The sequence below is a fragment of the Rhinichthys klamathensis genome, unplaced genomic scaffold, assembly GCF_029890125.1.
Source record: "Rhinichthys klamathensis goyatoka isolate OS25496 unplaced genomic scaffold, OSU_Roscu_1.1 h1tg000209l_1, whole genome shotgun sequence".
In the NCBI taxonomy this organism is placed as follows: domain Eukaryota; kingdom Metazoa; phylum Chordata; class Actinopteri; order Cypriniformes; family Leuciscidae; genus Rhinichthys; species Rhinichthys klamathensis.
This window is the reverse complement of record NW_026606734.1, coordinates 1087824-1105105: the sequence shown is the minus strand read 5'-3', so window position 1 is coordinate 1105105 and position 17282 is coordinate 1087824. Positions and strand designations below refer to the sequence as shown.

At 41.0% G+C, this 17282-nt stretch overlaps 2 protein-coding genes across 2 annotated transcripts; both read left to right on the top strand.

Moving 5' to 3' along the window:
- The first annotated feature begins 314 nt into the window (after positions 1-314).
- On the top strand, positions 315-13250 carry LOC130097039 (stonustoxin subunit beta). Its single transcript, XM_056263713.1, has 3 exons — positions 315-356; positions 1252-1352; positions 10546-13250. The coding sequence occupies exons 1-3, from the start codon at positions 328-330 to the stop codon at positions 13248-13250; spliced, it is 2835 nt and encodes a 944-aa protein (XP_056119688.1). The 5' UTR covers positions 315-327.
- On the top strand, positions 13247-15731 carry LOC130097037 (uncharacterized). Its single transcript, XM_056263712.1, has 2 exons — positions 13247-13252; positions 14182-15731. The coding sequence occupies exons 1-2, from the start codon at positions 13247-13249 to the stop codon at positions 15697-15699; spliced, it is 1524 nt and encodes a 507-aa protein (XP_056119687.1). The 3' UTR covers positions 15700-15731.
- The last annotated feature ends 1551 nt before the right edge of the window (positions 15732-17282 follow it).

Here is a 17282-nt window from a genome sequence, read left to right as displayed (position 1 = left end):
ACAGTCAAACTCAGTTTGCGCTGCCTATCAGTCCTTCAGTGGAAACGCAAATGACGACTTTAACAGTTTGGGATATTCAATTTAATTTAATCAATCAATAATATTGATCAGCATTACCAAACGTGGACGTTTTATTATTATTTAATACTGTGAAGCTGCTTTGATTACAATCTGTATTGTGAAAAGCCCTGTACAAATATACGACTTGACTTCACTTGACTTTGTTTAGGTCTTCTTCAGTATTGTGTCTTTTGTGGGAAAAACTATTTGATTTGTATTTAAGCCTATTTAGCAACATTGCAGTGTCAGATTCCCGTGGAACCAGTCATGACAGATACTCAACTGCCATCGAAAGGGTAAGACAAGACTTATAATAGGCTACATTGTAGGCTAAATTGAGTTTTTTTTATTTTTATTTTTTTTTATTTTACGTTTAGATAAACCATTCAATTGTGCCTTAATATCTACATATATATTTTAAATGCACCTTTTGTAAAAAAAAAAAAAAAAAAAAAAAAAAAAAAAAAAAAACTTAATTCGGGCTAATTTCCGTCTTGGACAAGTTTAATAGGCTACCTATAGCAAACGTTTATTAAAATTGAGGAATTGGGCTTTTTTATAGACTCACCACCCAGCAAACACAGAACGTTGGACAACCTTCTAACAACGTTTTAACAACATGGCCAAAAAGTTGCTATTGTGTGGTGAAGGTTGTTACGGCGTTGTCACAATGTTGACATTGAACCACCGTTCAGGGCCATTGCTTAAGGTTGTGCCTAGGGTGTCTGAACAACCACTGGACAACATACTCGTCACTGCCCTGAAGCGTGAAAATCAGCTTTTTAAATTTCAACCAACCGCTGGGCCGTCTCATTCATCATCGAGCAAGGATATGAGAATTGCGTTTAATTTACCTCAGCTAAGATACGGAATTATACAAACACAACCTATAACTTCCTTGTCTAATGTGACATTTATTTGAACATCTGTCAGGTATGACAAATATTTAACTTTAGGCCTATATATGCCAAAAGTTATAAGCCATAATGAAACCAAAATGACTTTAATGATGAGTTAACGTTAGGCCTAATTGATTTCAGCACTCCTTGAACAGGCAGCGAGATAACGCTAAAGATCAGATTTAAGAACCAACTTCCAAATTGATAGCTATGAATATTAGCTTTAAAAAATATCTGTCAAACCTCTATCAGTAATCGCACTGGTTGATTTCTCCTTCCATGTTTTGTCCAGCATGGATCCAGTGGGAGTGAACTCAATAGAGACTGCAGCTCTAGGGAGACCCTTCCAGCTGGGGATGCTGTATGACTGCCGGAGAGATGCTCTCGTACCAGGTGATCAACCACTGTTCACCACAATCCGTGAAGCCTTCAATAAATCATTAGAGTAAAATAACTTAGACCTATCTATCTATTATTTATGAGGTGTGGCAGTAAAGAACTTACAATAATAAATACTAAATAATTTTGCGATATTAATGTATAGCCCTAAATTAAAAGCTTTCTCAGCACTTATTCACATCTTACGGCCTTTAAATCCCCATAGCAAATATATTACTATTTTATCAGACATGTTATGTGATATATCGAGATTGATTTTATTACTGTATTGTGTATTTTTCAGTATTTCTGATGTTATTTTAATTAATCAATTTTTTTATTTATTTAATAGTTTTAATTGTTTCTCATCCTTCCCTCGGGTCATTTTGACCTGAAACTCATTTTTTTCAAAAATTAAAAAATCGAGTGTTCATCAGAGTGGTCCAAGACCTTAGGACTTTTGTGGCACTTTAACCCAGTGGCGGAGCCAGGATTTTTTCATAGGGGTGGCCAGTAAGGGGCCAGCAAACAGTCTGGGGTGGCACATAAATCTTAATTATTTTAACATAATAATTAGTTTAAATAATGTATTGGACTGTTCCTACACAACTGAATACAGTTAATTTGTATTCAATTGAGAGAGTAGTGAATTAGGAATCATGGAATACTGAGTGAATTTGATATTTTTTTATTATTATTAGCTACTTACCACCTCCAGGCATATTAATAAAGGGGACACACACTATAGCTAAACTTCTTTAGTCATATAGTAAACTTGCTCAGTTAGCATGGTTCTGGTTCTCAAAACCCCCAACATTGTTGCACCTTCATGGATGATACATCCAGAGACTGTAGTTCAAAGATTATTTACCCTTCATTGAATTTTATATAATCAATTAACTCTTCAACTTTCTATATTAGTAGTCAAAATAAAGAATATAAACCGTTCTATCATACCTAATTAAAAAGGGGGGGGAAACATCTCTTTTGAATCGCTATGTGCAAGAATGTGAATAAGGCGGAAGTCATCATGCACATACCCAGATAGCACAAGTCTATTTGATGTTATATTTACATCTGGAAGACGTATTTTTAAGAGTGTTTGCTCATCTGCAAGACGTCTATAGGACGTTTCCTGTCAGATGTCAAATAGACGTTTAGAAGATGTCTTTAAGATGTAATGATTTAGAATGCATGTTAAACTGACATCTTCTAAACGTCTATTTGACATCTGACAGGAAACGTCCTATAGACGTCTTGCAGATGAGCAAACACTCTTAAAAATACGTCTTCCAGATGTAAATATAACATCAAATAGACTTGTGCTTTCTGGGTAAATGGCAGAATGTAAAATTAGTTATTTTATGGATTTAAAAATTATGCATTTTATTTTGTCCTTTCCAAATTACCGCAAAATTACCGCCTATCTTCTAGTACAAATGTGCTCACATGTATATTGTACATTTAATGTACATTTAACTCATAATGTACATTTATTTGTACATTAAAAAACCACATAGCCTATCAGTTTGTGCCTTAAACATGGCAGAATATTTTAGTCTAGACATATGTGACGCATATATAACAAATACATACATGCATGCAGTTTTGACACAGATTTTATCGCCTTTTTGATTATTTCATGAGTTAATTGACAACAGAACTACGGCTACAGCACGCCACATTTGCGCGTGATGTGCAAGTACAGTACAACGTCTGACAGGACAGCAAAAAGTTAGTTAAACTGACATTTGTTGACCTTGCAATATCTCATCTTACAGCAGATAGCCAACTGATTCAGGACAACGCGCTTTTCTCCGCATCTGACGGAAGTGTCACAAGCTTTCACACAGATCTTTCAAAATAAAAGTAGAATCAGAAAAAAAGAGAATTACGTTGTTGTTTCTTTGACTGGACATATGCGACTCACTCAAAACGGTCTTGCAACCCACCAGTTGAGGAACATCGACTCGATATTTACTATGCTCCGATCACTGCTGAAGCTTATTCGGCAACTGTACATTTCCGCTCTCGTTTGACTTGCGCCTGGCGCTGAGGTGAAGTTGGAGTGCGCGTCTGAAAAGTCTCACGTTTTTTGTGGTCGTAAGATACGGTTCTGTGTTTTAAAAACGCAATTCTTGTAAAAAAAAAAAAAAAGAAGAGAAAAAAAAGAGAGAGAGACATAAACGGCAGTTGTGAGAGGGGTGGCCAAAGGGGTGGCCAAGCTTAAGCCAAGGGTGGCCATGGCCACCCCTGGCCACCCCCTGGCTCCGCCACTGCTTTAACCACGAATACACATTAAAAGAAACTGGATTCGAAGAGTTTATGTGGTTGTAATAAAAATAAGTTACAAATCCTTCCCTCATGGGTCAATTTGAATGTGAGGAATGATTCAGTACACATAGAAAAACCTAAAAATGCTCAAAATTCTAATTCAAAATGCTAAAACTTACCCAAAAAAATATTTTATAATGTGTATCTGAATACATACTAAACAGAACTGACTTTAGGACCCAGAGGAACAGCTCATTTCCTGCATATAGAGCTATAAGCCCATAGTGGCAAGAGTCATGAAATATCATAACATTTTTTCCACAAGAGGTCGGCAGAGACACCCAATGTAAGATATGTTGAGGTGAAATAAAGGACAATTCCGGCCAAAAATGAACCTAGGGCTAAATAACACATGGGTACCGAGTCGACCATTCTATGGGATGGGTTTACATGATAATCTAATGTACCCGGTTTTAATGTTATTTATGAATAAGTACAAATAAAAATTGCTAGTTAATACCACTAAGGCTCAAAATAGCCCCACACTAACACTGAAGCATAAATGAGGTCAAAACGAAGCATTGAAAACGTTGTAAGTGTACAGACAGTTTAATAAGAAGATACTTTATAAGGACAGTACATTACGAGTAAACAGGCAGGAGCCATCTTTGGAAAACAGTCTCGACCAGTCGAACCACTAACGCCGTGCTACATGAGCTGAACTGTGACTGACTATCGACCAGGACGTAGCACGGCGTTCGTGGTTCGACTGGTCGAGACTGTTCCCTTTCGAGGGAACTCGCGATGCGTCAACGACGCTTTGGGAATGCCCCGGCGTGAATGCGTCTGAAGCATCTATGTCAACTAGTCCAATGGAAGGAATGAACGTCACGGGCGGGTGACGTCATGACCAGGAAGTGATAAAAGAGCATCCGGTGCAAATCGGCATTAGCTTCTGTCGCCTCAGCAAACAATCTGTGTCAATACTGTCTATTTACTGTTGTCTGTCTGATATATATATATATATATATATATATATAAACACTATGGCGAAACAATTGCACAAACTCTGTGTTCTCCCTGCTCGCGTTATTTAACGAGTAGGGACACACACGAGCTTTGTGTGATGTGTTTGGGAGTAGAGCATGCGGTATCAGCCTTAGAGGGGGCTGATTGCCAACATTGTGAGAAGCTTTCGCTTCGCATGCTCCGCTCCCGCCTGTCACTTTTCGAGGAAAGTGGCCAGGCTCGCGATTCTCAGGGTGCAGGACTCGCGTCTGCTGAGGCAGTGCGGAGAATGCATTCCTGTGGATCGCAAATTGGATCTCTTTACGGTGTTGGAGACGGATCCGCGGATCTTATCTCCTCCCTTTCCCGAGGGATCCATTGCTCTCTCTCCGGTATCGGAAGCCCGCGCTGCGGTCTCTTCCGCCCGGGGAGAGAGATCAAAGCTTCAGTGCTCTACCTCCGAGCCTGTGGAGGTAGTTGTGCTGGGCATTTAAAGTGACACAATCATGGGTGAAGTGGATTCGCCATCTCTTCCCCCAGCATATGAAAAATATATATAGCCTATATATAAAAAATAAAAAGCTGATGGAGATGTTTACTAAGGCTGTAGATAGATTAAATAGTTGGGGACATTTAAATATTCAACAGTATTATTGATCTGCTTTACTTAAGGTGGATGATGATGCAATTTTCTTTTAGAAACAAACTTTGTTGTATTATTTTCATGTTGTCACTGTGAAGCCGCTTTGATACAATCTGTATTGTAAAAAGTGCTATATAAATAAAGGTGACTTGACTAAATATTTTATGGCCAGCAGAAATAGGGGGCGCTCGTCCTAAAAATAATAAAAATAAAGAGCTTCCTTCCCTCTATTTTTTCACCTCCATCTCGGGGCCTTCCATTTTTTCCCAATCTGCACAGCGAGCTGTCTAGATCATGGAAAAAGCCTTACTCATCTTGTCTTTCAGCCCCCAAGTTCATGTATATTCAGATATTAGGGGGTTAAGAGAGTATGGCTATGGGGCAGATACCCCGGGTAGAACAGACGCTTGTGAGCTATCTGTCTCCCGGTTCAATATCGTCCCTGAAGGCGTCGGCTTCTCTCACTAAACCATTAAAGAAAACTATTTTTAATCTAGCGGGGAAAGCATATACGGCAGTGGGTCTAGCAGGAGCCTGCTTGCACACTAGAGCAGTGCTACAAGCATATCAGGCTGACCTGCTGGGGTATTTGGACAGAAGTGAGGGAGGTTGGCCCGATGGGGTTTGAGAACTTCGTCGGGCCACAGATTTATCTCTCAGGGATACTAAGGAGACCGCCTGAGCAATTGGGCGGTCTATGGCAGCCTTTGTGGTCACTGAGAGACACTTCTGGCTCAATTTGATGGAAATCATGAGAAAGATACAAGATAATCTCTCCCTCGCTATGTCCAACCCCCTGGGGCAGCTGGGCGTGAGCAGCTCCAGCCGTCTAGTTTCTCATACGCAACACAGCAGCCAAAGCCTTCAAAGCTGAAGCCGGATCCGAGGACCGTTCTTCACGCTGAGAAGGCTCCGGCTCAAAAGAAAAGGTTTTGGCGCCACCGGCATCAGGCCGGTGAGGGCAGCCCCAACCGGGGTGGAACGGTGTACACCTCATTATACGGTGCCCGTTCCATCTCGTTGCCCTCAGGGGATCGTTCTACCAACCTCGCCACCCTTGGTGCTTCGGGGCGCAGCAGTCTCCAGCGAGCTTCTGGCGCAGCGTCAACTCGACATTGCGTCGGACTCGCGCCCTCTGAGGGGGGTTCGAAAACAGTCAGTTCGGGTGGTTCCTGCCAGTATGCTTCAGGTCCCCGAACTGGCTGTCTTTATTACACCAGAGGCCAGCCTCGAGGGGCTGGTTCCCTTGGTAGATTTTCTGGCAGCGCGGAAACTACTGCCGAATATATCTCTATGGGTCCTGCAGTTAGTAGTAAGAGGCAGATTTGGTTCTCGTCCTCCAGGTTACAACGGGGTGTTGCTCACGTTAGTGCATCCCGAGCAGGCTCTGGTAATGGAGCAAGAGGTAAAGGCCCTGTTAGCAAAGAAAGCTATAGAGCAGGTATACTCACCCGACATTGTGTCGGGTCTTTACAGTCGTTATCTCATTGTTCCAAAACAGGATGGAGAACTGCGTCACATACTAGATCGTTGTCTGTTGGAGTGTTCTGTGCTGGAGCTCAAGTCCAAGATGCTGACACTCAAACAGATCGTGACTCAAATCAGATCCGAGGACTGGTTTGTCACGATAGATCTGAAAGACGCATACTTCCATATCTCCATCCTCCCTCAGCACAGGAGGTTTCTGAGGTTTTCTTTCAGGGGCAAAGAACACCAGTGTCAGGCACTTCCTTTCGGTCTAGCTCTATCACCCCGCACATTCACGAAGCGCGTAGATGCAGCTCTGGCCCCGCCAGGCTGCAGTGCTACGCATTCTGAATTGCATAGACGACTGCCTGATTCTAGCGGAATCAGAACAGTTAGCGGTTCGGCATCGAGATGTCGTCCTCGCTTATATGCGAAGGTTGGGGTTGAGGCTCAATGCCAAGAAGAGTGTGCTTTCTCCAGTACAGAGGACCACTTTTCTTGGAGTGGTCTGGGACTCAGTCACGATGCGAGCCGTTCTGTCGCCCGCTCGTGTAGCTGTTATCCTTACTGCCACAAAAGAGCAAAAGCTAGGCCAGTCACACACTGTGAAACAGTTCGAGAGACTGTTAGGCCTCAGGGCAGCAGCGTCCATTGTGATACCCTTTGGCCTGCTGTACGTGAGACCTTTGCAGTGGTGGCTCAGGACCAGAGGGTTCTCCCTGAGGGGAAACCCACTCTGTATGATCAAGATCACGTGGCAGTTTCCCCGCGCCTTGGTTATATGGAGGTAACACTGGTTCTTGTCCCAGGTTCCGGTGTTGGGAGCTCTTTGCCATCGAGTTGCTTTCTCGACAGATGCTTCCCTCACCAGCTGGGGAGCGGTATTGGAAGGCCGCTCAGCTCAGGCCTCTTATTTTGGTCCCTCAGGAAAATACGCTCTCTGAGGGCAGTGTATATTCCAGGGGGCCAGAATATTGGAGCAGACACCCTGTCGAGGCAGGGGCTGAGGCCAGGGGACTCCACCCCGAGGCGGTGGAGCAAATACGGGAGTTTTACGGCCATGCAGAAGTGGATCTGTTCACGTCTCAGCATACGACGCACTGTCCACTCTGGTTCTCCCTCACTCAACCAGCTCCCTTGGGGCTGGTTGCTATAGTGCAGCCGTGGCCGAGGCTACGTCTGTACGCATTTCCCCCTGTTGCTCTGCTCCCAGGAGTTCTGGAGTGAATCCGCCCGGATGGAATAAGCCTATTACTAGATAACACTACCCTGGCCGAGCCGAATTTGGTTTGCGGACCTAATTCTTCTCCTCGACGGCCCTCCCTTGGAGATCCCGATCAGGAGAGACCTTTCGTCTCAGGCAGGGGATGCAATATTGCACCCCCGGCAGGGGATTTGGAAACTGTGGGTTTGGCCTCTAAGGGGGCCCAACTCATAGAGAGTGGTCTCTCAACCATTGTTGAGACCATTCGAAGCTCCAGAGCTCCCGCTACGAGGAAACTATATTCACTATTTGGAGAGTTTTTCACTTCTTGGTGTTACCAGCATCAGTCGGATCCGGTTAACTGTTCAGTAAACACAGTATTCGAGTTTCTGCAAGAACGCTTTGTATCAGGTCTATGTCCTTCCACTCTTAAGGTATACGTGGCGGCCATTGCGGCTTTCCACACCCTCGTGGGTGGTACATTTATGGGTCGAGACCCCCTGATCACTCGTTTCCTTCGATGGCACTTTGAGGCTTAGGCCTGCAACTTGCACTAGGGTGCCGGCTTGGGACCTTGCAATAGTTCTAGAAGGCCTATCTGGGGCTCCGTTTGAGCTCTTAGATTTGGTCTCAGAGAAGTTCTTTTCTTTTAAGACTATTTTCTGCTAGCTATTTCGTCCCTCTAAAGGTGATGATACACAGGGCAACTTTTTGAGCAATGTTGCTGGGCAATCTTGGCGAGCGATTGTTGCTTGGGCACTTTCTCATTAAAAATGGGCAATACATTTCTATCTGGATAATTTAGATCGGTCGTGGGACCTGTGTCTCATCTGGTTGCCCGTTGACGGCAACATTGCTCAGCAACATTGCTCAAAAAGTTGCCCTGTGTATCATCACCTTATAGTTGAGACCTTCAGGCCCTTTTCTTCAGGCCACCTGCCTTGAGTGCACCGGGGATGGCCAAGGCAATCTTACCCCAAACATGGATATGTTCCTAAGGTGCCTACCATTATTCCGAGGCCTATTGTGCTGCAGGTTTCTGTCCTCCCCCGTTTATCGGACCAGGAATGCGAGCACTGGACACTTATGTTCATCGGACTTCTCTGTGGAGAAATCCAACCTATTGAGCAAATAGATAGTCGAGACTATTCTTCTTGCTTGCGAGTCCTCTGGCCAACCATTTGGTGGTCAGGGCTCATTCCACTAGGAGTATGGCTTCTAAGCTTTATTATCTGGAGTTCTCTCCAAGACGTTTGTGATGCGGCGGGCTGGTCCTCACCGCTCACATTTGTGAGGTTTTACAGCTTGGACCTGGATGCTGCCCCAGGGTCCCAGGTGCTTGGTGCAGTGTGACAACAGGCTGACACTCAGGCATTTGTAAGTCTGGCGATTTGGGTATTCTCGTTCCCAAAGCGTCGTTGACGCATCGCAAGTTCCCTCGAAAGGGAACGTCTCAGGTTACGACTGTAACCATAGTTCCCTGAGAAAGGGAACGAGACGATGCGTCACCCTGCCATACTTCCTGCATCCCTGTGATCGGCTTGCTTCTGCAATTTTTGAAGCTAATGCCGGTTTGCACCGGATGCTCTTTTATCACTTCCTGGTCATGACGTCACCCGCCCATGACGTTCATTCCTTCCATTGGACTAGTTGACATAGATGCTTCAGACGCATTCACGCTGGGGCGTTCCCAAAGCGTCGTTGACGCATCATCTCGTTCCCTTTCTCAGGGAACTATGGTTACAGTCGTAACCTGAGACGTTTTCCAAAGATGGCTCCTTACACGCGTAATGTACTGTCCTTATAAAGTATCTTCTTGTGTACACTTACAAAGTTTTCAATGCTTCATTTTGCAGGTAGAGACCCTCATTTATGCTTTGTGTTAGTGTGGGGCTATTTTGAGCCTTGTTAGTAGTATTAACTAGCGATTTTTATTCGTACTTATTCAATGCCCCATACACTAGCGTTATAAGCTAATCTGTGGTTAAACTAAAAATAACATTAAAACCGGGTACATTCGATTATCATGAAAACGCATCCCATAGAACGGTCGACTCGGTACCCATGTGTTATTTAGCCCTAGGTTCATTTTTGGCCGGAATTGTCCTTTAACAGCGTTATGCATGAAAATGTTGTTCTTTTTAATTTCATTTGAAATAATGTGAAGAATGTGCTTACTTCTATTTATTTTTCATTTATTGATAAAATCTAGAAATTTTAAAGGTAAAAAAAAGTTGCATTAAAAAATGGAAAAAATATCAAAATGAAATTAAATAGGCTTTCTGGACAAAAACAAAACAGTATAATTTTAGGGCTTACATGTTTAAGGTACGAGTGAAGGATTTGTTACAGGATAAAAGAGTGTTGGTAGCTCTGCATCATGATGGTTGGCATTATTAATGTGATGGTCAGCCAGTGTTTATATTTAGTGATTCACTTGCTCAGAGTCATTCATGTAAAGTCATTAAATATACAATTAAATGTAAGAATGGTCCATGGGGGCAAGAAACACAAAAATAATGTGGTGTGTTTCTACTGGGAGAAAATGCAAGTTGCATTTATTTTGCAAGTATTGCGAGTATTTTGACATAAAAAGAAATTCTCCATTACAGGAATCAGACTTTGGAGTAAAGAGCAGCTGCAGCAGAACATAAGCGAGAAACCCCAAATCAATACAGTTTTCACAGTCACAGCTTCAGACTCGATTGAGGACAAATCTAGATTGCTGAATATTGATGGATGTCTGAAACTGAGTGTTTTAGGAGGACTCCTCAGTGTAAGTGGAGCTGCCAATTTTCTCAAAGACACAAAGAAATCATTCAATCAACAGAGACTGACATTACATTATCATTCCACCAGTAAGTTTGAAGAACTGATCATGAACCACTTTGCTGGAGACATGGCTCACTATGACGATGGTGTTGCCACACATGTAGTGACCGCAGTGCTGTATGGAGCAGATGCATGCTTTATTTTTGATAGGGAAGTTTCATCTGGTGAAGACAAAATGGAGATAGCTGGAGATGTAAAAGCTGTCTTGGAGAAGCTTAAAGGCATTTCAGCTGGAAACATTGATGCAAGTATGAAACTGAATGACAATCTAAAGACCGCTGCCCAAAAATTCAGCTGTACATTTTATGGCGACTTCCAGCTACCATGTAATCCGACCACTTTTGAAGATGCTATGAAGGTTTTTGAAGATCTTCCAAAACTGCTGGGAGAAAACAAAGAGCTTGCGGTTCCTCTGAGAGTTTGGCTTTATCCTTTGGACAAACTTTTCTCAAAAGTTGTAAAGTTTCAACATGAAATCAGCACAGGTTTAAGCACAGATCTTGAATCTGTAATTGAGAGTTTGAGTACGACTGAGATGAAATGCAGTGATCTTCTGACAGACACGCCAGCTTCCACATTTACTGCATTTCATGACAAAATCAATGACATGAAGAAAAACTGCTACCAGTGCAGATTGAGTCTCATGAAGACACTCGGCTCTCTGTTACCGAAGATCCGTGGAAAATTCATAGAGGACACATCATTGATCGATCTTCTACGAGATCATGAGGAATCTCCATTTGAAAGAAGCGCTCTTGAACAATGGCTGAAAGAGAAAGAGGAAGAATCTGACATTATTAAAGCATTGCTCACACAACTGAATGACTCAGGAGCAATGGTAGAAAACAACCTCAATAAAAATCTAATGAATCTGGAAGTTAAACATTTGGTCAGCTACACTTTCACATCATTGAGCTGGACAGATGTGCTGCTTTCTGAACAAAAGACCTTCCTGAGTTCTTCAACAAAAGAAAGAAACGAGGAGAAACCCAAACACAAGACTTGGCTCACACCTGACACCCAAAAGACTATGAGGAACAACCTGAGCGTATTTAAACACTTGATTGATTTAAACAACAGCAAATCAGTCAAATTTATTATTGCATCAAAAGAAATGGAAAATAATCCAGGTTCCTGCATTTTGCTGTATGAAAATGGATGTAATGAAGCTGTTTGCTTCACTCCTCCATCAAAACCAGACTGTCCGATCACTGAAGATGTCAGATATAGGCAAGTGGTTCTGAAAGTGTCTCCACCGGGTCCTGCTACAGAGGAGCTCAAATTACTGTACAAAATGAAGGAAGAGAAAGACTGGACATCTCAAACTGTGTCAAAGAACCAGGACACAGTTACTCTGACTGATCTCAGACCAGATACTGAGTACAATATTAAATGTGCAGCGGTGGGAAAACTCGACTACACCGTAGAGAGTGATGTGACGCGTCTCACAGTCATAAACCAGAATCTCATCAAGGCCAAAGAGTCTGCTATCATCAATCTCAGGTGGACTGAATACAAGTGCAGTGTACTTTTGGAAAAAAACAGGGAAACAACTTTTAGTGCACTTCATAAGAAAATACAAGATATGCTGCAAAACTGCCAAACGTACAGACAAGATTTCAGTGACCGAATTAAATCTGTGATCCAGTCAGTTAAAGCTTGTGAGAAAGAGTCTTGTGCTCTGATGGATCTTCTTCAAGCTCATGATGAGTCTCCATTCAGTGAAAAGAGTCTGAAAGAGTGGATCATAGTGAAAGAAGAAGAATTAAACACCGTTAATGAGTTTCTTAGACAGTTAATGGACTTTGGAGCCGAAGTGAACAGAAGTTTGGACTCATATTTGTCTGATATTCAGGTGGAGAATGTGTTTTGTTACACTTTCAGTTCTCTTGAGCAGCCGGATGAGTTGCTTAATGAGCAAGAAAATTACATGAATCCTCAAATGATGAGAAATCCTCAGAAGAAACCTGATGTGGCGTCTCAATCGTGGCTCACTGGAAGCATCAGGGAGAAAATGAGAGAACATCTGAACATATTTAAAGAGCTGATGACATCATATAGCAGTCAAAGCACTAAATTTAGGGTTTCCATAAAATACCATGAAAAGCATCCAGGTTCCTGCATTCTCCTGTATGAAAATGGATGTAATGAAGCTGTTTGCTTCACTCCTCCATCAAAACCAGACTGTCCGATCACTGTCCAACAGGTCAGATATAAGCAAGTGGTTCTGAAAGTGTCTCCACCGGGTCCTGCTACAGAGGAGCTCAAATTACTGTATAAAATGAAGGAAGAGAAGGACTGGACATCTCAAACTGTGTCAAAGAACCAGGACACAGTTACTCTGACTGATCTCAGACCAGATACTGAGTACAATATTAAATGTGCAGCGGTGGGAAAACTCGACTACACCGTAGAGAGTGATGTGACGCGTCTCACAGTCATAAACCAGGATCTCATCAAGGCCAAAGTCACCTTAGAGGTATGATGGTCAGTCAAATAGCAGCCAAAAATGTAATTTTATGATATCACCTGTTGTTACTTTAATCTTAAGATCTTAGTCTTAATCATCATGCTTGATCTGATGTCCACTTGAAAAGCATTGCTGATAAAAACATTATCAAGCCAAGGGACGTGAGAATTTATGTAAATATATAAAAAGTCTTTAGTCATGATTTAGACAATTAAACTCAGCAGATACGTTGCAGCTAATGAACCTTCCATGCGGTGTGCGGTTATCTGTCAACTGATTTAATAATCTAAGCCATGACTAAACAAAGACTTTTTATATATTTACTTAAATTCTCGAGTGCCTTGGCTTGATATGTTTTTATGAGTTGAACTATCCCTACATCAGGGTACGGATTCTACACTCACACAGAACTTTTTTGCATTCCTTGCTTTAAGCGTTGCTGATAGTGTCTCAATAAAGGTTTCTATGTAACATCATTGTGGGAAGTACACAATATGTTAGCGTGATAATAAAATCTTTAATAGTAAAATACAGTGTTTTACACCAAAATTCAAAATGGCCGAAATATTGCTGACTTACAACATTCCAGCAAACACAAATACATTGTAAAATGTTTTAGGTCATGAAAAGGTTGCAATGATAGCTTTATAATTCTACTCTGTAAAAAAATTGCTGCCTTAAATTTTTAAGTACAATCAACGTGGCTGCTTAAATCATTAAAAATGTAATGGAGTTTAAACTTTAATGTGAGATTAGAAAACACACTGACATTTAGCATTTAATGGGAAAAATGACAAATAAAAATAAATGGATAGTCCTTACCTTTTCTGGTTAGAGTTATGTGAAAGGAAACATGGATGTTTTACAATTTGATTATGATTTCAAAATATAACATTGTACACACCACCATATTTATTATTATTGTATTTTATGCTTTGCATAACAGAATCTCATCAAGAAAAGCATCTTAATTGAAGACGGAAATCCTGCTCGATATCTTCTGCAAACAAGTACAGACAGTTTGGATCAATCTGGACCATATAGAAAAATGACCTTTGGAGAGAGAGACAAAAACAAACCCCATAAAACCATTCTGCTGGTGGGAGAAACAGGAGCAGGAAAAACAACCCTAATCAACACGATGATCAACTACATGTTAGATGTTCAGAGAGAAGACAAGGTTTGGTTTGAGATCACAGATGATCAGAGTGACCGAACATCAGTTCACAGTCAGACCTCCAGCATCACTGTTTATGGGTTTTATCCACAAGAGAGTAAAACTGATCTAACAATCATCGACACACCAGGATATGGAGACACTCGTGGAGTTGAGAAAGATAAAGAGATCGCTGAGAGTTTGCTTAGTTTATTTACATCTGCAGAAGGGATTCATGAAACACATGCAGTGTGTCTGGTGATGAAAGCAACACAGAATCGACTCTCTGACAGAGAAATATACATATTTGATGCTGTTCAGTCTTTATTTGGAAAAGGTATAGATGAAAATATCGTCTTGCTCTTCACACACTCACATGGAGCTATCCCTAAAAATGTTAAAGAGGCTAAAATAAAGTGTGCAGTGAATGACGAGAATCAGCCGGTGTTTTTCCTTTTTGACAACTGTCAGTCAGAACCTGATGATGAAGAAAATATAATGCTGAAACAATCATGGGATCTCAGTTTTAGAGGAATTACAGAATTTTTCAAATTTCTTGACAACATAAAACCAAAAACCGTGAAGATGACCCAAGATGTGTTGCAACAACAGAGGCTGTTGGAAGCAAAAATCTCCAACATAAAATCACATATTCAAGAGATAGACCGTAAGCAGAATGAGCTGAAACAAACTCAAGAAGATCTGGAGGAACATGAAAAAGTTGTTGAAGAAAATAAGAACTTTGAGTATGAAGTTGAAGTGACCTACAAAGAGAAGGTTGATATTGATCTCTCTAAAGCTAGTGTGGCGTTGTGCTGCAGAGTCTGTGAGGAGAACTGTGTTTATCCAGACTCCTGGTGGGCCAGAAATCAATCATTGTACAGTTGGATGAATGATCAGTGTACAGTGTGCACAAATAAATGCTCCTTCACCAAACACGTCAAAGAAGCAAAAATATATGAAACAAAGACAAAAAAGGAGAAGAGGACATATGAAGAGTTAAAGAAGAAATATGATCATAATATAATTAAAGTTAGGGATGGTGAGATTTTGGTCCAGAGGCTGAAAGAAGAACTCCAAGAATTAGAGATGAAGAGAGTTCAGCTGGTGATGGATGCGTTTCACTGTGTGGATACTCTGGAGAAGATCGCACTCAACACTGATTCACTGAACACACTCCGACATGTTGATTTTCTGATTGAGAAGATGAAGGAAATAAATGAGTCTGAAAAGGCTGAAATACTGGAAGACATGAAGAAGAGAGCAGGAGAAGAAAAACACAACGTGCTGAAATACATGAAAAGATGAGTTAAATCAGAAAATTAGAGAAGTGCACTCTGAACGTGTGCTTCTGTGATATAGTGCTACAAATATAATCACCATGTTTATTGAAGCAATAATGTGTTTATCACTAAGAGTTTGCACACACACACACACACACACACACACACACACACACACACGCGCGCGCACACACACACACACACGCGCACACACACACACACACACACACACACATTGTTACAAAAAGTTGACAAAAGCCTTGCTAAATATTGCAATTTAGACAAACGTTTGTTGTTTTGAGAAAATGTGTGCAGACAAAAAAAACACATAATTTGCATGTCAATTTACATATTAATATTTAGTCTTTATTTGCCTCTCTCTCTCCCTCTATCTCCCTCTCTCTCTATCTCCCTCTCTCTCTCTCTCTCTCTCATCTATATTTGCCTTTATAAGTCTCTCTTGGGATGCTGTCGCAATCTGAAAAATGATTTGAAGGTTTTAGTTACTTTTACTGCATCTCGTTGTGTTTATTGTGTTCAGTAGTCCCTTGTTAGTAATTAGTCATATAGTTCTAATATTTTCCTGTACAGTATATTGAAATATTTTGTTGTCCTATCTCTCTTTGGTAAATTAATGTTTTACTTCACAGAATATCATGCTTAACAAAAAATATGCCTTTGTTTGTGATTCTGAATTCCAGTCAGTGTGTCTAAGCTATAAAAAGATTCAAACAATAATTTTATGCATTTCTATAAACATGTTTTTTTTTTCTATTTTGGTAGGGCATTTGCCTTTATTTTAATGTTCATGTATATTGGGTCCATATGACAGTGCATGGCATCATCCTGATAGCTTTACTTGACAATAAATCAGACAACTCTTAAAAATGTATTTATTCAAGATATATGGGCATATTACAGTTATCTTTCTCACAGATAATTTGCTGTTTAACAGCGCCACCAAGAGGTCAACTAATAAAATCACAAATAGGCCAATACACCTGCCTCAATACTGCTGAATATCTGCTATGTGAGAATAAGCAGAGAAACTAACATAAAAATGTATTCACAAAATGAAAGTGTCTCTTTTTAAATATGTTTTAATGATGCTTGGAGAGAGATTAATAAACTTTATATGGCTTAATTCCCAATGAAGAAAACACAATCAGAATATTTCCAAGACATGCTAAATACAGCCTGAGCAAAGTATGTGGAATAATTGTATATGAAGCATATCTTTCATTACTGTAATACAGTACTTTAAAATAATCTTGAACTCTCTTTTCTCGAATGGACGCACACAGAGTAGCCTACCACAAACACACACACACTCCGTCTCGTGCACAATCTCAGTGGCCGCTAGATGGCGCTGTTTGCCTTTAGAACAGCAACTGTAGTGTATGTGCTCCAGTTGAATCCTTTTAAATTTTAAGTTTATTATACTGTTTTTCTCAGTCGCTTTGGTACATTTCTCAAATCAACCTCGACATTTGCAAAACAGTAAGTGCATTTCTCAAAACAATTCGTACAAATAGCGAAACACCATCTCTGCTCAACATCCTGAGTTCATCTCTCAGAAGTAAATATCTGTGTCAATGAACATGTCAG

What these genes read in the sequence shown, in the direction of transcription:
- LOC130097039 (XM_056263713.1), top strand. Translation starts at nt 328, where the DNA reads ATGACAGATACTCAACTGCCATCGAAAGG. An exon ending in ACTCAACTGCCATCGAAAGG is followed by an intron (nt 357 to 1,251) that starts GTAAGACAAGAC and finishes TGTTTTGTCCAG; the next exon opens with CATGGATCCAGTGGGAGTGA. An exon ending in GAGAGATGCTCTCGTACCAG is followed by an intron (nt 1,353 to 10,545) that starts GTGATCAACCAC and finishes TCTCCATTACAG; the next exon opens with GAATCAGACTTTGGAGTAAA.